This window comes from Cetorhinus maximus, chromosome 15 (genome assembly GCF_964194155.1).
Source record: "Cetorhinus maximus chromosome 15, sCetMax3.hap1.1, whole genome shotgun sequence".
Classification (NCBI taxonomy): domain Eukaryota; kingdom Metazoa; phylum Chordata; class Chondrichthyes; order Lamniformes; family Cetorhinidae; genus Cetorhinus; species Cetorhinus maximus.
In genome coordinates this window covers 74,862,512-74,885,662 of record NC_135893.1, presented here as the reverse complement: position 1 = coordinate 74,885,662, position 23,151 = coordinate 74,862,512, and the positions used below count along the sequence as shown (strand labels likewise).

The 23,151-nt window shown below is 42.6% G+C and overlaps 1 protein-coding gene across 3 annotated transcripts in view; it reads right to left on the bottom strand.

Moving 5' to 3' along the window:
• The window catches only part of tex2l (testis expressed 2, like), a 134,821-nt gene that overhangs the window by 86,703 nt on the left and 24,967 nt on the right, over window positions 1–23,151 (bottom strand). For all 3 annotated transcript variants that reach the window (XM_078558666.1, XM_078558667.1, XM_078558668.1), the window contains exon 2: window positions 3,117–4,577. In XM_078558666.1, the coding sequence (XP_078414792.1) occupies window positions 3,117–4,547 (1,431 nt within the window). In that variant the 5' untranslated portion in view covers window positions 4,548–4,577. The remainder of the gene's footprint in view (window positions 1–3,116; window positions 4,578–23,151) is intronic.

Sequence of the window (23,151 nt, the reverse complement as noted above, 5' to 3'; positions counted from 1 at the left end):
CTTGTGAAAGACACTACTCACTGCAGGGAGGGGCCCACAGGGGCTGACCAGTTCCCCTGCTTAGTGCTCTCCCCTAACATTGCCACCTGCCTCTGGAGCTCTGGCTACACTATGCAGAGCAGAGTTCTGGGCCACTTGTCAATGAGTTTCTAAAACGATATCCTGCAAACACTGGGGTAAATGACTCTTCCTCATCAACCCAATATTTAAAAACCTAATGATGCTGCTGAATGACCTGTTAACCTTGGTTGGAGTGTTAGAAAGGACTCATATTTTGGTCTAACATATCCTGATGTAAGCCATCCTTAAAAAGAATCCCCAGCTACACTTCTTTAAAGGGGATTTGCAATCTGTACCACTCTTGTTAATCACAAATCTCATTCCTCAGTTTGCTTCATTGTTGACACCCCAGGCACTGACAGTGACGTTCACTGGAGGCTATACGGCTCTCCTGGTTGAATAGCAACACAGTTGCACTCAGGTTCATTTAATTCACCCAGACAGGAGCTGATAAACCTCATTCTAACTGTGGCAGACAGCCCAGGGTTACATGGACTGGGGCGGTGGTGGGGGGAATCCAGTACTAAAATTGCTGCATAACCAAATTCCTCTGCATGTCATTTGCAACTATGCAAACAGTAAGCTCAGTTTGCTTGGCTGAAGAGAGCAGTCATGGCAGATATTTGAGACTCAGGATTCCCTACAATTCTCGGTATGTGGGTTTTCCTATGTGGAGAGCTAATCTTGACTCTTGCCCACAATAGAGAGTAAAGAAAATACTATATCTGTGCCTAATACAGTGATTAGTGTCCTAATATAGGTTGGGTTGGATCTCTGGGTTAAATCCATGAAACCAGCATAGACAGTACAGATCAGTGCCTTAAGTATCTATGCCTTCACCTTAGAGCATTGCAGTGAATTAGCTAAATCTACCTGACTGAGAAAACAATCCAGTTTTGCATCGCTTCTAACGCATGGAGCATGTAAACCAAAGGCAGGGCTACAAAGCAAAGCATTTTAAACTGCACTTGGTTTGTCATTTTCTCTATAAATAATTGCCAATGTATAAATATGTGGGTAAACTCACTGATCACATGCACTTCTGACCCTATAACTGCATAACTGACTGAAAGCAAAGATTGAACTGTTAACATGGCCTTCCTAGCGAACAAGATCAAAGTTTAAAGTATTAACAATTGGAATGTAGAACTACAAGCAACAAGGATTCAAAACATGATACTTTAGACTCCTAAAAATAAGGCTAAATGTTTTAACATTTGTCAATTTAGTGCTGTGCCTGGATGATTTCAGTAAGGGCTGGGGAAGGACAGGTTTTAACCCCAGCTGCCTGGCAGGTGGCTGCGCAATTAAAATGCTCAAGGTTACTAACCAGCTGGAATGTCGCCTGAATATTACCTTTTCCAATTTTAAGTGAGGCTTCTAGATAGACAGCTAAGATAGTTCCCCGAAGCTAGTGGGGTTCTCATTCACAAATGCTAATCGAGGGCCGATGATGTCACTAGGCCTGGGCAGTGACTCGGCCTGTACAGGTAGGCTGGTGCATCTACCCCAGCAGGTGAAAGGAATTGGGAATTTGAAGAGGCCTTCCAAATTCAGTTTATATTTTTAACTTTAGGAGTAGCAGTTGGTTCTCCTTCAGGCCCCATAAGGAAAATATAGGCCCTCCCTGCCCCAGACTCCCTCCAACTGCAGGAACTACCGAAACCTTCTTCCTACACAAACTTGAGTGTCAGGCACCAGAAGCCACTTCCTGTCTGCCAATTGCTGAAGATTCAATGATTTCGCTGAAAGGAGCATGCTTAGCTGCTCACAGGGTGTGCTTATCCACAGGAATTAACAGGTAGAGCGCATTGCTTATTTTAAGGGGAAACTGAATGCATATTTAAATCACAAGAAGGTATAAAACTAGAGGGAGAAGGTGGGGTCGATCCAGATTACTCTAGCAAAGATCTAACACATATATGATGGGCTGAATGTCCTTCTTCTATGCTGTAAACTTCCAGTGACTCTTGCAGCATGATAATACTTTCTATACTCAACCTGTATTTCTTCCAGATCAAAGAGTGAGAGGAATACCCAGAATACATTTGACAGCTATTTCCTTGTGTCTTGATGCAACAACCTCACTCTTTGTTCAAAAGTAAAATAACTGAATTGAACTAAGAAGAAATTATTTTGGTCACTGTGTGGCCTGTCCCTCCGTTGAACTCTCTTGTGCCATTCTTGTTAATGAATATGCACCCCCCCCCCCCACCCACCCCACCATCCAGATTAAAAGAACAGCAGAGGGATCACTTTTGGTGTTATACGCTTGATTTAAAGGAGCTTGCTGCTGCATTAAACACGAGTTGTGCACTGACCCTGAAGAGAACTCGCCTCATATACAGTAAGTTGTACCTGAATGCTTCGGGTCTACATTTGTAAGAATAAGGCAAGAAGTGTCTGAATTTATGATAGAGTCTGTCAATAAAGCAGTCAACGGTAGCATTTTGATTGCAACTTACTGCACATCACTAACTTTTGGTACTGATGCCCTTTTCATAGCTTGAATATTTCAGACCCCACTGACAGGTAATTATTTTTGGACATAGGAAAAGAAATGAAATTAAATAAATATATAATTTTATATAAGAAAACACCTACAATAATAAAAATGTCAATAGCAGAACATTTTTTCCTTTGGCATTATCTTCCAGTTTATGTACAGTAACTCTCTCAGTAACACTTGTTATCTAAGGAATGCTAATCATGGTTCAAGCTATCATATTACTATGGGGCAAGGCAAGGAGGCAACTCCCAAGAACCATCTCATCCAGTACAGGAACCTGTGCCGTTGGTGTTATTCTGCACGACACTGTAGCCAACTGAGCTAACCAACCCCCTTACAGTATTTCTACAGTAGAGAGGAAAAATGCTTCAAAAATGCTTTATTACTGCCTTTAATGAAATAAATTCTCACGATATTGTGATTGAATTGTCAAGCCTAACTAAATGGTGTTTACCCAAAGAAGAAAATGGGTAAAATCCAACCATAACACTTCAGAGGTCTGTTTGTAAAGTATTAAGTCTGTAATATAAGAATTGCGACACTTTACCTTCACAATTTCAGGATCCTTGGGTTCCCTAATTATGTTATCCGATTGCAGATTTTCATTACCCAGGTGGATTACATGGATGGGTTGTGAGAACCTCGGTGTCTGCAGTGAGATGATTAGCAGGCCTATCAGAAATCCACAGGCAAGTCCGAGGCAGAGTCCAGAGAAGAATGATGGCAATGGTAATACAAAATAGCTATAGGCAAGAGTGACAAAACACATCAGAGTTTTACTTGGCACTTTTGGAGAAGGTTGTGGTGGAGTCAAGGCTCGACTGGAGTAGGAGTACATGGCTTCTTGTCTGTACAATATACTGTCTTCATTGGGCTTTGTTTCTACAATCTGTAGCACATCTCCATCCGAACAGATCTCATACCTTGGGCTGTTGTTGTCCCCATAACCCTGTGTAAAGGACAGACATTGTTTCTTCTGCTTTCCTTTTGCATGTCTTCCAGGAGAAGTCTCTGTGTTAGATGGTCTATCACTCTCTCTCTTTTCTGATTTAAGTATTTCCATTCTGAACTTATCAAACCCAGACCTTTTGTTTTTACTACACATATCATTGCTGCAGTCTTCAGACCCAGAGGGACAGAAGGAATCAGTGCTACAAGTATTTAACTGTGATGCCTTAGATTTGGGGCTTCCACTACTTTCATCTCCAATTATCTTGCTTAGCATATTCAGTGGTTCTTGTATAGCTTCTGAGAACTTTCTTTTCGTGTCTTCCAGCTTGGCTTCTACTTCAGGAACTTTGAAGAAACTAATTTTGCTCTCCGTGGGTGAAAGCAGTGGTGACGGTGGAGCTGTTTTGGAATCTCCATTTCTTCCCTTGGGCTGAGTGAACTGGCGCCAAAGGTACAGGTTTAGCTTGGAGTCTGATTTTGACTGTGTAACTTCAGGCTCATGGCGTGAAATTTCAGTGGAGATAGACTTAACCAGGTTTAACAATGGCTTTGGCCGCAGGGAAGATGTTTCTCTGGATTCGATTTCTGTGGACAGGGATTTAACTAGGCTAATCAAAGGCATTGTTTCTGAAGAGCTACAGGAGTTTACTGAAGATGATAAAGGGGAGGACACTGTTGGTAAAAAGAATTCACCTAAAAATCCAGAAATAGAAGGGGAGGAAGGCAGGGATGAAGCTGGTAAGTTTAAGCATTCCTCAGAATAGGGAACATTCTCTTCCTTATCCACTGTCGTAGTTATTCCATCATCCCCGATAGCCATCGAACAGATCAGTTCATTTCCTTCTGAACTCTCCCAGTCCCCACTTCTTGCTGGAGAAGTTAATTGGATGACTATACCTTTACCCTGGGAAACAATAGGCTGCTTGTGCTGCTCGTACATCTTTTCTGGCACATTCGGTGCTGGTGGAGAGCAGGAAGGGGCAGACACCATGCCATGATCCTGTTCCTCACCTCTGAAATCCGCCATCGTTCGCAACCTGAAGATAGATCAAAGTTTCTGCAAAAGAAAATGGAACAATTACTATAATCACTCACTTCAATCTGCAGAATCAGTCACTCTGACCTGAGTCTTTTGTACCATGCACTTGCCTACATCTTGACGATGATCCCATGCTGGCATGTGATGAATTCTCCAAATGCAGTTCATAATTCAACATTTTTGTTTTAGAGGCTTCGATAACGTGACTGCAACTTTGAATTTGTAAAAAGCAATACAATTGGAAAGATTGTAGTGATTTTGCACTCAAATATCAATCTCAAAATTGACTTGCTTAAAATTTCTGTCTGCATGATTTATGCCTTGAACAATCTGGATAATTTATAGCTTTATTTCTTTGTCACTCTACCAAATCCATCCTCAGTCTCTATGGTCGCCCTCAGAAATATCAGAAAAGAGAGGTGAATGTTTCCATCGCCTGCAACTCTGGGGCATTTTAACTTCAGGGTCGCATTTAAACGCAGTTGATCCATTTCCTTCCTGGAAAAGGGCACTTAACAGATGCCAGCAGCAAAGAGGAGACATCCTTTAGACCCCAGTCAGCTTGCAATTAAGTGGCTGATAGGGTGACTTCGGGAGGGTCTTGTGGGAGGGAACAGGGAATCTGGGGCAGTGAAGGCTACGACTTTGCTTGTGAGGCCTGGGGCAGTGTTTCTGCTCCTTTTGGCTTAATAAAGGTAACTTTTATACTTATGCTGAGGGTCTTTGCCATCCTATTTCATACTTGTGGAAAAGCCATGGCTGTTTCTGCACTCAAGCTCCAGTTAAAATGCCATCAGGATCCTTTTGACAACAAAGGCCCCCAATTGGCATTTAGGTAGGAATCCGACAGGAGACTCATTTGCCACCAAATCCAGCCCCAAAATCAGAGATTGGCAAGAACAGAGCATAAAATGAACCCCTCCATTTCAACTGTTCATCTGTTTCATTCCCACTGTGTGAGGACAATTCAAATGTGTTCAGTAGCAAAAAGCTTGTATAGAATAATTTCATGTCATCTTACCTCATATTAGGAATTTGGAGCTAAAGATAACCCAGTGGACATTTCTCCTTAGGTTCTGACAGGAAAAATTATTAGGAACTTAAATATGTAGAAATATCTTTGTGGTAGTTGTTTAGTAGGAATTTTTTAAAAATTCTTTCATGGGATGTGGACTTCATTGGCAAAGCCAGCGTTTGTTGCCCATCCCTAATTGCCCTTTAACTGAATGGCTCAATAGGACATTTCAGAGGGCAGTTAAGAGTCAACCAAAATACTGAGGGTCTGAAGTCAAATGTAGGCAAGATCAGGTAAGGATAACAGATTCCCTTCCCTAAAGGACATTAGTGATTCAGATGGGTTTTTACTACAATTGGTGATGGCTTTATGGTCACCATTACTAAGACCAGCTTTCAATTCCAGATTCCAATTGAATTTAAATTTCACCAGCTGCCATAGTGGGATTTAAACCCATGTCCCCAGAGAATTAGCCTAGATCGCTAGTCCATCAACATTACTGCTACACCAAATCTTCCATGTAGAACATGTTAGAATATTTTAGGGTGGGATTTAATCAGCCCAGTGGAGGTCTCACCCATCAGTTGGAGAACTGGCAGGGAACCCACATCAGTTCCATGGAGAAGGCCCGACAGTGTTATAAATCCGCTTTGGGCACTTTTATGGCCACCGTCAGGCCTTCCCCAGAATTCAGGACCCTGACAGTGCAAGTCCCGCCCACCTTGAGCTGCCAACCAGAGGTGGGTGTCAGTTGGCTCATTACAGAATCCCACATCAGCCCCTTCCACCCTTCAATTTAATTGAGGGAGGTTTTGCCACAGCCCGGAGGCTGAATGGGACGTCTTCCACCATGGTTTCCGCTACAATGGGCTGGATTACGTTACGTCCATAGAGTGGTTTAAAATGGTCAAATAAACCTGATGGCTTTGCATCAACGTTTCAGCCAGGGAATATGAAGTAATGGGGTGGGGTTTGAAACTTGTCTCTGTTGCTGTGGTGAACAAAGGAAGTTCTCTCAGCTGTAACTCGTGGGTCAAGAGGAGACGCTTACCTAGACAAGATAGCTGGTTGCCTGGAGAACCACATACACAACAGTGGAAACTGCTTGCTTGAAGGATTTGAGAGTAATAAAATAGCTAATGATTTTTTGATAACACATTCCTCAGAGATACATGGGCCGCCTCCAGCCAAGATAAGAGTTGGGGCCATGACATTAGCAGTCAACTAGAGAGTTAGAATGATGCAGCAGTTTCATGTTAGAAGTTAAGAACAGGTAGGTGAGTGTACAGCCTAAGGTGGCCAAATAATATACAGATAGAGTCTGTTTCCTTCCAAATGTTTGAGCTTTCTCAGGCTAGGTCAGCAGTTCACTGCCAAATTGGCAGCCCAAATCACACCAGGGTCTAAGAACCAGGTTGGATTATTTGCGTGTACTTTTCTTTCTTACCATTTAATGTAATCCTGTGTAACAGTTATATAAGAACCATAGTCTTATTACGCAATATGCATCAAAGCCTATGGTTTGAATCCACTCAGCCAGAGTCACAAGGAAGTATTTGCTGCTTGACTAACAACCCTTTGTTGCAACACAAACCATGGGACATTTAATCAGCTTTCAGGAATGTAAGACCAAGCTGAGGATCAATATTTTTGAACTACAGTGGTGTAGGTAAGATGAATCACAAGGCAAGTTTGGCATCAGAAATTAACAGCCGTGGAACCGAACCAAACTCAGAACTTACTGTTGAAGAGTCATACGGACTCGAAACGTTAACTGTGTTCTTCTCCGCAGATGCTGTCAGACCTACTGAGTTTTTCCAGGTATTTTTATTTTTGTTTTGGATTTCCAGCATCCGCAGTTTTTTGCTTTTATCAGAACTTTCTGACTCAGAGACGAGATGTTCTGCCTGAGCAATGGCTGTTTCCCGGTTAATTATCCAATCAAGTATCCAATAAAAATTTCAATCAATTATTCCCACAGGCAGCTTTGAATAATTGGAATGTTTCACCTGCCTCTGTTGAAAGGGAACAGTGTAAAGGAAGTATATTGAAATAAATCACCAGCTAAGGGACTACACACAGAATGCAAGAGAACGAGTAAAGCAGTACAGGGGGAGTATTATGATTACATTAGTCATGAATGTTTGTGAGTTGCTGCTATTGGGTTTTGCTCCATGCACACTAATCAAGAGTGACTATTTTCTTTGAATATCTGTCCCTGCTGGGTATTGACTTGGTTTGTATAAAAAGCAGCTGAATTCATTGGGGATGAGCTAACATGTAAAATGCCTCCCAATCAGCACACACAAAGAGAAAGCAAATGGCATCTGCAGTCATTGAACACATACTGTGTGCATCCAGTGCCTGCTGTCAGTAAAGTGCAATAGCTCCACATCAGCTCTTGTAAATAGTGATTCTAATAACATTGTTAATGAGAAAATTGATGAAAAGAGTATCAGTATATTTTGTTTCAGAGATCACATCATAGGCTTGACCAATTAAAAGTAAATTAGCATAATAACCATTATTGTTAGAATCATAGAAATGATAGCACGGAGGTGGCTGGTTGTGCACTTTATTCCTGTGCTAGCCTTTCAACTGAAGCCGCATCTAATTCCATTTCTTTGTGCCTTTCTTCATAGGCTTGCCCAATTCTCTTTTAAATGACTTTATATTCTCTCTGTCTCATTTGTGATAAAACATTCAACATTCTTATAACCGCTAATGTGGAAAAAAAGTGACATCCCCTCCCCCACCCACCTTTGTGCTTGTCGAGGTAGTCTTGATTTGTCGCCTTAACTAACCACTGGGAACAGTCTTTCATTATTTACCCTCTCAAATCTTGTCATAATTTTGAAAACCCTTACGATTGGATCAGGTGTGACCATGTTGATGGCAGAACAGGCTCAAGGGGCTGAATAAAATTACCCCTGTCCCTATGTTCCCATTTATCATTAATCTTCACAGTTTTAGTCAAAAAGACTCAATTTTTTGAGCTTTGATTCACATGAACTTTCATCCCTAGTGTCGCCCTAGTAAATTTTCCTTTGGGTCAGGTCGGGCCTGGGATGGGATGTAATTGGGGATTTGGGGGAGTCCCGGAAGGGCATGAAACCTTTATCGTGGCTTTAATAATGTCCCTATAATGGCGGGCCCAGAATTGCATATGGTATCTAAACTATGGTCTAACCAATGTCTTGCACAAATTGAACATCACTACCTTGCTCTTCTATTTGATATCCCATGTCTCTCTTCTTAGCACATTGCTTAGTTTTCTATACATTCGTTTATCCACATCAGTATTTTTCTTTCACCTTCTTGATTCTCTTCAGCTGAATTTTTACTTACAAGGCAACTAGACAAATCCAAAATCCTATTTGCCCTTTTATGACCTTTGCAACCTGCATTTCCATACTTAAAAGTCTATATGTACCCCTGTCCCTGGAGCTCTCATTCCTCCACTCTGTTGTGTGTTTCAGGAAACCAACATCGGCTTGCATTTCACAATAAGTTAGACGTGTTCAGACTCATAGGGATTTGGAGAATTAGTACCAAGATGCCAAAGGGCAAGTAACAGGTTGAGCATAGTCTGTCAAGTTTTGCTGTTGCCCTGGTTCAAGTGATAGCTCCTGTTGGGCCTTAACTTCTGCAGAGTAGCAATCAGAGTAGGATTGTCTCTCCGCTCTTACTTTCTTACCTAGAAATCTTCTTGATGCCGTCTCACCCGACCTTCCAACTCAGGCCGGGCAAGAACTGTGCAGGGCAGCGCACTCCTGAGGTCTCCAGTTGAACGCTGCTGAATCGGATGGAAGGAGGTTACGCCCCCTTTTTTACGGCACCAGCTACTATAAATCGGGTGAGTTTAAAGGTCGAGCCATTTTCAAGCCAGGGAGAAGGTAGATTTGTCAGTTAAGTGGTTAGAATTTGGGAGGGAAGGGTCAAACAGTCTTGGGAGAGGGGCTTGGACAGTTGGGGGATGGTGTCGGACAGTTGCGGGTGTCAGGCAGTCATGGGAGAAGGGTCGGGCAGTTGGCGGGGGAAGGTCAGGTAGTCAGCTGGGGGGAGGGTCAGGTCGGGCCTGGGATGGGGTGTAGTTGGGGATTTGGGGGAGTCCCAGGAGGGCAGGAGGAGTTCTGTAGTGGACTTCCCTGGGGGTTCGAGTGTTGGGGGGGGGAATCCTGTGGAGGGTGGGAGTGGGAGTCCCATTGGGGGGGTAGTTGTGGGGTGGGGGGAGGCCCCTGGGGACTCGGGGGAGGGGAGGGTAGTCCCGTGGGCACTTACGGAAGGTCAGTACAATAGTTAACCAGAACTAGAAGTGGCTTTAATTCTTCTAGCTTTTTCTGGGTAACTATTGATGTAACACAGTCGGAACCATCCAAATATAAAAGCAAAATACTGGGGATGCTGGAAATCTGAAATAAAAGCAGGAAACACTGGAAAAACTTAGCACGTCTGACAGCATCTGTGGGGAGGGAAACAGTTAACGTTTCGAGTCTGTATGACCCTACTTCAGAGTCATTGGGTGAATCGGCCCTCCGTTCATTTCCAAATCAAATTTAAACAAAAACCAAAAATGCTCCAGAGAAACAAGTTTGAAGCGAAATTCATGATGTATCTAAAATGTCCCAAATATCAAGGGATGAATTTAATGGCTGCAGTTGGCGGCAACCATGGCACAGCCATTTCCAGGAGCCAATCAGAAATTAAATGGCCACCAGGCTACTGTCAGCCATTTGTGTTCCTGGGCCTTTGAGGATGATGAGCCTACCTCTGAGAGCTGCCAGCTAGTTGGAGGGCCAACAGCTCTTCAATGTCGGCGGCGTCACTAGGAACTGTGACTACTACCGGGTCTGCAGGAGGCCCTGGACCAGGAGCAGTGCTGGAGGCTCAGGGAGGTGGTCCTCCCGCAGGGGCAGCCCTTGCTGCGGGTTGGGCTCTCCGCGGGGCATGGGTGCCCAAAAAGGAGGGCCTCCCCCCCCTCTGCCTGCAGGCAGGCTGCCAGGATATATCATGTGGTGTGGGTCCTCTCACTGCTAGTAGAATGGGATAAGACCATGAAGTGACCCTGAATTGGCCACTTAAGGGTCTCAATTGGCCGAGGGGCAGGAAGGATGACCTTGACCCTCCCCACCTGTGATTTCAGCAGGCAGAATCAGGAAGGTGCTGGACTCTCCACCCTGAACCTTGCTACCCGATCGTACAGTCCCCCCGACACCCACCAGCCTGCTTCCAGTGAGAGAGGCCATTAAACTTCACCCTAATTGACATTGTAAAGTGGTTTTGTATATAAACATATTAAAGATTGAATAACTGCAGAATATTTTGTGCTTCAGTCAAATGTTATTCTCCCTAGTGGTCCATTTGCAATGAGCTATTTTGTATTAAATTCATGGAAGGTTATGTGGAAACAGAAAATAGGAGCGGGAGTAGGTCATTCAGCCCTTCGAGCCTGCTCCACCATTCAATATGATCTTGGCTGACCCTCTATCTCAACGCCATACTCCCATTCTTCCCCATGCCTATTGATGTCTTTTGAGTCTAGAAATCTATCTATTTCAGGTTACGTCAGCCTCATGTGTCTTTTGTGAACACTGCATCAGGTTTACAGAAATTATGTATCAATCAGTAGTGATTGCATTATTCACTTTCAGACATTTGCAGCACCAAGAAAAGACTGGAAATAATCACTGAATAATCATTGTTTTAGAACATGTGACAATTATCAATAGTGGATGATATTATTGCAAGATCAGACATGGCAGTTATTGTAACTGTGACAACATAAAATGGCCATATTATTTACACAAGGTGAAGAAACAATGTATTGTTTTTGATGAATTAGCCTCATTATGTTCGAATCTAGTTCGCACACACATGCCAACTTATGAAAGCTGTGATTGAATAATAATATGACAGATCGTGAAATAAATTAAGTGACCTAGATTAGTAATTAGATGACAATCATTTAAATGTTGAAATGATAGCTAGGAATAACCTAGGCATTCGAAGTCAATACATTATTTTCTATATTTGTTTTTTACTGAGTTCCAACATTTATATATCCTTCCAAAGATGAATATTTTTCAACATTACCTGATTATTCTGGTTAAATCAATTTAATTCAGTTATGGTTTGCTGAAAAAACATTCCACATATGGAGTGGCACCTATATACATGGAGATTTTAGTGATTTAATACAGTTAGAAGATTAATTAGATGTAAATTGTCAGAAGGGGCAACTTTATTACATTTTTGTTAATAGAACGAATAGAAGAATTAATTACTTTAGGATTCAAAATTGCATAAGGATTTTGTGTTGTAATTAATTTCAAGATGGAACTTGATCAGTGAAGAGCGTGTGCTACTGCTTTGGCAGCACAGTGAATGTTTGTGTAAGTTAGTATAATCGCCTGTGCCCCCATTTCTGGCCCAGAAAGTTGTGAATTTAATCACACAATTAGTTCTGAATTCATTGTCTAGTCTGAAACCCCAGAAGTACTGCATTGTCAGAATTGATGCCTCATCGATATGACCTATAGGCCGAGATTTACATCCTCCAGGCAGGTAGCCGGGGTGGGGAAACTGCTAGGCTCGGCCTGTCTGCCTCTGGAGAAAGTGCCCGCCAAGGCGGAATCTTCATTGTTCGGGCATGGGTGGGGGCTGAAGTTGGTCCAGCCAACCTGGGAAGAAGTGTGGAGGCTGCCACAGGGGCTGCCATGTGCGGAGGTGAGCTGTTTAAAAGGCCCACCTCGGTGCTGTGGGACTTCGTCCCGGTTATAATAACAACAGAAAGGCCCTTCAGCCCTCACCCCTCACACCCCCTTCACCCTCCAAACACTCCATATGCCCCATCCAGGCCCCTCATGACCCTATGCCAGGCTCTGCCCTTCCACCCACCCTCTATGTCGCCTCATGCTCGCTATGCCAAGCTCTGGCACTTCCATTCCCATTGACCCACTGTATACTTTCTACAACCAATGAACACCATAGTGTAAAGTGGGATGCCTAAAAGAAATGCTCTGGAAAAATGTAATCCATTGGTCACTTTCTCCTATGGAAAAAAGTTTGAACGGTAAGCTAATAAAAGTGTCAACCATCCAGGCTCTTTAAAGTTTCACAAACAACAATGAGAGCCCAGACATCTATTAGAAAAGCAGTATACTTGTTCCCCAGAGGAAACATTGTTTGATTGACAGCTCCAGCTCTCTGATCTCTGCACTCAATTTGAATTGACATAAGTGAGTGTTCTCAAGTGTATGTGGTTTGTGAAACTTCAAAGAGCCTAGATGATTGACACTTTTATTATCTTGCCATCCACGGAATTTTTTCATAGGGGAAAGAAATCAATGGGTTACATTTTTTCAGATTTTTTTAGGCATCCCACTTTTACACTGTCGTTTTCATTGGTAGTAGAAAGTGTACGGTGGGTCAATGGGCATGGAAGTGCCAGAGCTTGGCAAAGGGTGCATGAGGGGACATAGGGAGTGGGTGAAAGAGTAGAGCTTGCCATGTAGGGCATGAGGGGCCTGAGGGGATGGGTGGGGGGCATAACTGGGCATATGGGGGAATGAGGTGGACCTTTTGCACTTATCTTTTAAAAGGTCTCCTCATGCACACTAGGGTTCATGACTTCTCTGAGAGACCATGAACCACGACTCTTTAAAAACCTGGCCCGACTTTATGAAAATTGCGGAGGAGTAGGACATGCCTATTTCGGCAATGCAGCCAACCAGGTCAAGATTGCCGGTTGCGGGCTTCTGATAGGAAGCAGCCTGCACCATTAAAGGCACTCTCAAGAATCACATAGCCCGGGAATGGGGTTGGGCATCCCGAATTGGGACCTGCCCATTACTTTTAAATGAGACCCTCCCGAGTCAACCTGATGTGGTGAAAATCCAGGCCATAAGATCTGAACCACTCATCAGGGCTTCAGTTTAAAATCACATAGGAGTATTTGTAGAAGACTGGAAACTGGATTCATTGAACAACACTTCCCTCAGGCACTACACCACAAAGAAAGTAACAAGACAACTGATCATTCATCTCCATACTACTTATGGAATGCTGCTGGTATAAATAGACAGTTGTATTCCTTTACATAACAATTAAGGCCCTTCCAAGTTATTTATTGTGTGGGATGCACTCATGGTGGAGGCACTTGTGGTGGAGTGGAGCAGTAGGTTTTGAGGGTGTTCGATCCCAGCGAGGCAAGGGTGCTGATTCCAGAGTGGGGGGAAGGGAGATGGTCCTGGGGGACTCGATGAGGGGAGGCAATCCCAGGGGCCGACCAGCCCCTAGCAACCTGGAGATGAATATGAGGCCTAGGGGTGATTTGAGGCCTGCATGGAGAGATTGAGACCTGGGGCAGAGATGACAGGCCTGTGATGGTAGTTGAGGTGGGAGGGGGATCAGAAACCTGGGGGCAAGGTTCAGGGCCTTGGATGGTGGGAATCAGTGGTCTCGGGGGCAGGGGTGAGGCTCAAGGAACTTGGCCGATGGCAGTTAAATTTGAAAAGATGAATGATGAGCCTCGCAGCCTCATTAACATATTCAAAGTGCACCCTCCAGCTTGGTACAGGTTGTGACCTACACACATTCCTGCCTTCATAAAATCAGAAGTGGGAAGGTTAAATACAGGTCTGAATTTTAATGCTTTAACCATCCTCCACCACCCCCAACCCATCTGTTTGAAATCAGCAACTCAGTAGGGGCTTCTTAAATAAATGTTGTCATGTCTCCTAGTTTCCAGAATTTGGAATTGTCATGCATTTAGACTCAAAATGCTGGAGTTTCATCAAGTCTGTTTCTTACAGTTCTTCATGTGGCTGGTAGACTGATACATTGTTGCTCAGCACCTTTTTAAAAATTCATTTGCAGGATGTGGGCTTCGCTGGCGACTTCAGCTTTTATTGCCTATCCCTAACTGCCCTTGAGAAGGTGGTGGTGAGCTGCCTTCTTGAACCACTGCAGTCCATGTGGTGTAGGTACACCCACAGTGCTGTTAGGAAGGGAGTTCCAGGATTTTGACCCAGCAACAGTGAAGTGATATATTTCCAAGTCAGGATGGTGAGTGACTTGGAGGGGAACTTCCAAGTGGTTGTGTTCCCATCTGTCTGCTGCCCTTGTCCTTCTAGATGGTAGTGTTCATGGGTTTGGAAGGTGCTGCCTAAGGAGCCTTAGTGAATTCCTGCAGTGCATCTTGTAGATGGTACACACTGCTGCCACTGTGCGTCGGTGGTGGAGGGAGTGAATGTTTGTGGATGTGGTGCCAATCAAGTGGGCTGCTTTGTCCTGGACAGTCTCAAGCTTCTTGAGTGTTGTTGGAGCTGCCCTCATCCAGGCAAGTGGGGAGTATTCCATCACGTTCCTGACTTGTGCCTTGTAGAGGGTGGACAGGCTTTGGGGAGTGATTGCTGTGCAGCATTAAATGCGGTACCCTGCATGTACATTCGCATAACAATTAGTTCCTAACTCTTTACGAATAATATAAAATAACAAATGTCAACATATCACATTCAGCCAATTGGAATGCAGCATTTTCAAACTGTTTCTTTATTATGTACATTTACTTAACTCTTAGGGCAGAATTTTACGTTCGGCATGCGGTTGCGTGCCCGACACGCCCGATTGTAATATTACGCGCGATAATGTCAGGCGTGCGTCCTGACGTCATCGCACACTCTTGCGATATTTCATTTGGCAAGCACGCACAATAATTGAAAGGCCTATTAAGGCCATTAACTATCTAATTAAAATCAAATTAACGCTGCCTGTCCCGGTTGGCGGGCAGGCGAAAAGGCCAAGCGGCCTTTACCTTTTTTAGGAAACCTCATCCATGAGCGGGATGAGGTTTCCAAAAGCAAATAAACATTAACTAAAAACTTTATTTTTGAATCAAAAACATGTCCCAGCTCATGTGACAGAGTCACATGAGGGGACATGATTTTGAAAAATTTTCACTGTCTTTAGTAATTTTTTAAAAAAGCGTTTCAATCTCCCTGAGGCAGCTCCGTGCCTCGGGGAGGTTGAAGCGCTCTTTCACGCGCATGCGTGAACTGCACGCCAGGCCCGCTCTCCCTCCTCCCCCTGCCCGCACAGGTAGTGCTGAGCGCTGCCGCTTGGAATTCATGAAGGGCGGGCCTTAATTGCCCCCCCCAGTGTGAAAGCGTGGAGCGGAGCCAATCATGGGCGGCGATTGGCTTCCCGACTGCCCCTGCCAACTCCCGCCGAGCCTGCCTGACGAGGGAAAAATTCTAGCCTTGAAGTTGTACACTTGTGGATATTTTCACTCTAATTAGTATTTATTCAGCAATTTATTCGGTAATGAAAGGCATTATTGAGAAAACTTTACAGTATGGAAACTTCTGAATTAATTGATGTCATAAACCATTTTCAACTAACCCAACTCATTTTATAATCAGCAAGCAAAGATTGATACCATTGATTATTGCTGCAAGATTGGAAATATTGGTGCATTGGCTGTTTTATTTGGTAAATAATTCATTACTACACATGATATATTGCCTTAACTTAAGGTGGATCCAACTTTACGATCTGTCAAATTTTTGAAAGGACCTTGCTCTGAGTCATCCCCAGGTCTCTTATCATTTGTTATATTTGTGGGGGAGGCAGTGGTAGTGTGGTGTGGTGGTAATGTCTCTGGACTAGTAATCCAGAGGCCCAGGCTAATGCTCTGGGGGCATGGGTTCAAATCCCACCATAGCAGCTGGTAGAATTTAAATTCAATTAATAATTCTGGAAGTGAAAGCTAACCTCAGTAATGGTGACCATGAAACTATCATCAATTGTTGTAAAAACCCATCTTGTTCACTGATGCCCTTTAGGGAAGGAAACCTGCCATCCTTACCTGGTTTGACCTACATGTGACTCCAGATTCACATTAATGTAGTTGAATCTTAATTGTCCTCTGAAATGGCCTAGCAAGCCACTCAATTCAAGAGCAATTAGGGATGGACAACAAATGCTGGCCACGTCCCGTGAATGATTTTTTTAAAAATCGAGAAAACTTGTCAGTCTTGCTGAGTTAGGATCACTCTTGCTTCTGAGTCACAAGGATTCAAGTTCGATTCCAGGGCTTGAACGCAAAAACCAAGGCTAACAGTGCAGTACCGAAGGAGTACAACATTGTCAAAGGTGCCAATTTTCAAATGAGTCATTAAACTGAGGCCCACCTGCCTACTTGGGGGGGTGTTAAAGAATGCTATTTTGAAGAAGAGCAGGGGAGTTGTCTCCAGTATCCTGGCCAATATTTATCCCTCAATAAACATCACAAAAGCAGATTAGCTGGTCATTATAACATTGCTGTTTGTAGAAGCTTGCTGTGTGCAAATTGGCTACCATATTTCCTACATTACAACAGTGACTACCCTTTGAAACAGACTTCATTGGCTGCAAAGCTCTTATGTGAAGTCTGCTGGCTGTGAAAAGCATTATATAAATGCAAGTCTTTCTTTTTCTTTTTTTAGCCCACACAGTCTGCTGCACATTATAATGTTTGTAGTCACGGGAGAGACTGCTCTGCATTTTCATGGACAGGTATAAAATCTCACTAGAAGAGAGTGTTTCTACAGTAGCAAGATGTCAACATATCTTGAACTTGTAATGGCAAATAAGGTCAAAGTTGGGAATTCTTTTTTATTCTTTCATGGGATGTGAGCATCACTGGCAAGGCCAGCATTTGTTGCCTGTCCCTAATTTCCTTCTAACTGAGTGGCTGGCTAGGTCATTTCAGAGGGAAATTAAGAGTTAACCACATTTCTGAAGTCACATGTAGACCAGACCAGGTAAGGATGGCAGATTACCTTCCCTAAAGGGCAGATAGGTTTTTACAACAACTGATGATTATTTCATGGTCACTGTTGCTGAGACTAGCTTTCAATTCTAGATTTTATTAATTGAATTCAAATTTTGCTAGCTTCTATGGTAGGATTTGAACCCATATTACCAGAGCATTAGCCTGGGCCTCTGGAATTACAGGTCTATTGACACTACCACTAGGCCAATACCTCCACAATAGATAGTAGGTATAACAGGAACCTCCGAGTTTGATTAGCCTGTGATGATGATGATATCAAAATGAAGTATAAACATTTACAAACAAATGACTCACTTGAAGTGTAGCTTCAGTATTATAAACCGTCAAAGTCTGGTCTTTCTATTTGGCTTAATTCAACACTTCTTCCAAATGTCAGCCTCAATTAGAACAGGTACTGTTGGAAATTTCTGCTGCTGGAAAATAGCAACTAAAATTACAATATTATAAAGGAGCTTTAGTCAGATTTCTTGATTTGGAATATGTCTGAAATAAAAGTGATTTTTTTTTTACAGTGCAGTCAGAGGATTAGAACCAAATGACCTCGCCAACTTATCATATTACCAAAAAGATAATATCTGAGGCTTGTCATTCTGTTATTGAATTCCAATTGTTCAATTTAAATTTGAATCTTAGTTGTACTAGAAAACTTGACATCCCAACGCGGTGTAACACAAAGCTCTATGAGGTGTAACATTGAGCAAAAGGGTCTTAATCATTACTTGATGTTAGTTACAGTATGAAAACATATAGTGCCCCAGTCAATACTTTATCAAAAACTATAGGAAATGGTTTTGAGATTAAAACTGAGCTAATGCACTAAGTTTATGAACTTATTTTCAATGGCATGATTGACATTTTATGGGCGGTTAGTAATGGGCTCAATCAAAACCATAAATTGCAGAATTAAGATAGGATTTCTGAAAAATAAAATTGACGAAGCTTGGCAGTTAACTGTTAGCCACCATTAACTGGTGCATTCTCCATTGCAACACCTCTACCAGTCAGAGTCCACTTGCCAACCAATCAGCACACTCTGCTCATACAGTATAAAGTTGTTGCTTCCCTGACATTGGTATTCTTGTGATTGTCCTGATGAGTGCAAGACAAAAATCTTTGACAAAATGTCTTTTTTCAGCAATACTCAGAAATTCTGTATTACCAGACAACTATAAGATATAATTTTTGACAGCGTATCCACAATCTTGAAGGACGAGAACAACCTTTTCATGTGCACAACTCCATGTTTCTCTCCAAGTCACATGCCATCCTGACTGGGCCATGTACTGCAGTTCATTCATCATCCCTGGATCCAAATCCTGGAGCTCCCCATGTAGCCAACAGTATAGTGGGAGTTGATTCACCCAAACGGATGGCATTAATTCAAGAAGAAGGCTCTTCACCACCTTCTCGAGGGGCAGCTAGGAATGGGCATTAAATGCTGGCAGCAATGCTCACATCCCGACAACAAATTTTAAAAGATTGATTTTGTTTTCTAGATAATTAAAATAATTGAACTTCACATTTGGTAATCATCAACCCGTTTACTCAGACATATAACATGTACAATTATCATATGTTGGTTTTAGTAGCTCTTTTGTCTTTTTTGAGTATATTAGACTTTCAAATGCATCTGATATGCTTTGCCAGTTTCTAGCTGAGCTATCAGTTGGAAGTATCATCGGTATTACCTCAAGAGAACTGACATATTGTTTGCTTCACCTTTTGACACACCGGCTTCCTGTAGACTTGATGAAATAACTCATAAATCTATAGCACTTCTCATTTTATGGAGACGGGTCTCAGGTTAGTTTAAAGGATGTGAACAAAAGAGGAGAAGAAGAGAGAAACATAAAAAAAGGCTTGGGTATCTTCCCAGTTGCAGGAAGATGCGCAGCAATCAGCAGCATTGACGGAAAGGGACAATAATGAACACAATCAAGCAACAGCCCATTTAACAGATTTAATTTCAATTTAAGTGGTATGATAAAAATTATGAGGAATTGTTGATCCCGGCCAATCAATTATAAAATGAGTTCAATAGTATGGTCAATTTAGTTTGTACTGTTCCTTGTTTAATGCTGTCACTTTGACACACACAAATGTTCAGAAAGTGTCCCTGAGATCCTGTGTATTGTACCAAAAGCCAGTGGAAGCCATAGAGTTATTAACATTCTGTAAGAAAGCCTGCATGAATCTAATTTTTAACAATGCTCCCAATGTAAACAACTCACCAAGTTAATTGTACTTTTCTTCACTGTTGATTTTTTTTCTTCTATTTTGCAACAAAGCATTACAAGAGATATTTCACTAATGTTGTTGCTTGCCAACTTCCTATGCAGCAATTCATGTCAGTGAGATTTAATTTATTACCTAAGATCAAGCTGCTCTAAATCCATGTTATTACTGCCTATCGTGGATATGGCAGAGAATGTTTTGTGAACTTTTATTCACTGTTTTCTGGGTTAACTTTCAATTTCCTTAGATCTGTTGGATGGGCAGGGGGCCCATTGCTATCTTATCATATTTCTAAGTGACTTCAAACAACTTTGAATCATGATTGTTTTTTCCATTATAAAATTTGGTTTTCCCAATGTAGAGGTGACCACATCGTGAGCAGTGCATACAGTATACTGAATTGAAAGAAGTAAAAGTAAACCCAGGCGACACATTTGGGCTGGATTTTCATCCTCAAGGCGGGTAGTCGGAGTTGGGAAAATTCCCGGCTCAGCCCGCCCACCTCGGGAGAAAGTGCCGGCAAAGTTGGGATTTTCATTGTGGCAGGGGCTGGGGCAGGCTGCAGTCAGGCCAAACGACCTGGGAAAGAGTTCGGAGGTAGCCACAGGCAGCCAGATGCCTCCCCTTCAGCCCCCACACACTCTCCATGCCACATCCATGCCATCTCTTGCCCTTGTCTCACCCCTATGGCCCCTCATGCACCTTATGCCAAGGTATGTCCCCCACCCTCCCCCTATGAACCCTCATGCCCCCATGAAAAGGTATGCTCCTTCCCAGCCCCTAAAGCCCATCATGCCCCATGACAAGCTATGGGACTTCCATGCCCATTCACCCAATCAGTCACTCCATCAAGTCGTCAACTCCTAACCTATTTACAAAAGATTTTTGGGCCAAACCTGACATAACCTGTACAGTCATGGAAGGGAAATCAATCCACCGAGTCCTCACTACCTTCTGCCATTTGCAGGGCTTGAGTGCCAGGAGTGAGAGTGGGCATAGAATGCTATCCACCCAAACAGTGTGTGGTAATGGGGGCAAATAACAGGATGATGCCACACAACATATTCCCCATCATTTGCACCCTAGCTACAGTAGACAAAAGGGATGTTTATGAGCCCCTGGTATCCACTGTTGTTATAGAGTGGGGTGGGGAGGGGCAACCAAAATTAAACACTCTGGTGTCCTTCTCATTTCCGTTTCATTTCAAAACTTACCGTAAAATATGGCCTATTGGCTCTTTTCCTGTATTCTGATTAAGAAATAGAACTAAGTCCAGATGCTTGATGCTCCAAACATTCAGCCTTTGTGCCACTATCGCATGTCTTTTGATCACAGTTGCGTTACGCAAAGAAACAATTTAAAAAGACCTTGCACATTTTTTTTTCAATTTCTACCCTAAACTGCAGCCCACTGCCAGAGCAATTACATGCCCCTCACCTGAGGGAGGTGTGCCAGGCCCAGTGCCCATGCTCAATATACAAGTGACCCTGACTCTGAACCCAGCAAATGAAATCAGAATGCCACCAAGAACTGGGCATTAGTCTCAATCCGACAACGATCCAACACCATTACAGACTTCAGGAATTATCCCCAATCTACACATTGGATTGTTAAACTGTGCAGATTATATTTTTGCAATTGGGCATTTCCATCTGAATTTTTTTCCATAAAATTTTTAAAAGTGCTTTATATAACAGTTCAAATTTGACACTACTTCAAGTGCAATATAGTTCAATTTCTTTCCATACTATATGTGGCATTCTGAGGTGCCTCACAACACTTACAATCATAGGTTTTTTTTTATTCATTCACAGGACGTGGGCTTCGCTGGCTGGGCCAGCATTTATTGCCCATCCTTAGTTGCCCTTGAGAAGGTGATGGTGAGCTGCATCCTTGAACTGCTGCAGTCCATGTTTACAATATACATCTATATTTCAATTCCCGGGTGCATAGAGCCAAGGGGTTTTACACAGGTTCCAGCCCCTAGGTCTACTATAGAGGGAACCTTAGACTGTGGTCTTTCCCCACAGGGCCTTTGTGGCAGCTATCCCAAGTTTCAGTGTGTCCTTCCAGGTAGTCCTGGATCTTGGAATCTGCTAGTCAGCAACACTCGGTCAGATATCCATTGCACACTTGCTATTGTTACATTAGAAGCCCATTGTTCTCTGTTGCCAATGGCCTCCCTATTAATATAGTTGCCTCATACCTAGGTGCTGTCAGCTACTGTACATCAACAGAATTGAGGGAAGATGCTTCCTGTACAGTATGTCTAAATAAGTCCATAATAAATTAATAAATAATTTTTAAAAATCGATGAATGACCTCAAACCAACATTTGCAGCATTCCCTCGCTGACCATTTATTATTGTCTATGCAAGAATGGTAAATAACGCAGGCTCACATGGTTGTGTTTGCCTCCACATACATGAGTAATGCAGGGAATCAACACTGAAGAGTTTTGATTGGGTAGATAGGAAGAAACTGTTTCAGATGGCAGAAGGGTCAGGTAAACAGAGAATACTTTAACAAAAGAACCAGGGAGGGCTGACGAGAATTTGTTTTACGCGGTGAATTGTCGTGATCTGGAATGCTGCCTGGAAGTGTTGTGGAAGCAGACTTCATACTCACATGTGCTTCTTTTTCACTGAAGTTAGTGGATGGAGCAGAATATACTTCATTATATGCATTTCTTACTTCAAAATATTAAACATTTCATTTAATTAGAAAATGTAATTTTTCTGACTGGAAAAACCGTTTTATTTCACATTTAATTCCAACAGGATTGAAATGATTTCTACTCTGGTAAATAGTAAATACCTGCATATTTTTCTAGCCATTGCCCTAAGTTGTGCTTTTTTTCTCGTTGCTTCTCTTTCATTGTATTGTATCTATTTTAGTTGAGTCTTCTGTTCTTTCGGCCTGTTTTGTGACAGCTTGCTTCAATAAATCTGGGATAATCTCCTTGGCTTTATTTTTATTCAGCTCTTTGACAAATACTCTGACTGGTGCTGGGCTGATTATTAAGCTTGAGTGCTCGGTTATGGCTCTTTCTTCTCTTTTGTACTTTGCCTACAATGCAATGAACTGTGCTGCCGCGTAATTTCAGCCGGGCACTTGTATTTGTTTCCAAAGGACCATTTCTGCTTGTCATGTTGAATCACCATTCCTTACCTCACTCTTGTGCCTTTTGATCTTCATCCTGCCATTTCCCTGCAAGTCAATACCAGTACAGTAAAGTCCTGCCATTCGCGCGGGTTATGTTCCCACAAAACCTCGCAAGCAACAAGCATACAATGGAAGTCATCAGATATGTTCCAGCCATCTTAAAATTTGACATGTAGAAAGGATCAAAGGCAATGAAAGCTATGTTTTTAATAAATTTAAAGAAAATTTTACTGGAGAAATTGTTTATTAAGACAATAAAACAAGAACAATGTAAAATTGGTCACCCTTACAATACTTTACTTGAGAGTGGAGGTGGACTGTGATCAGGGTCACTACAACAG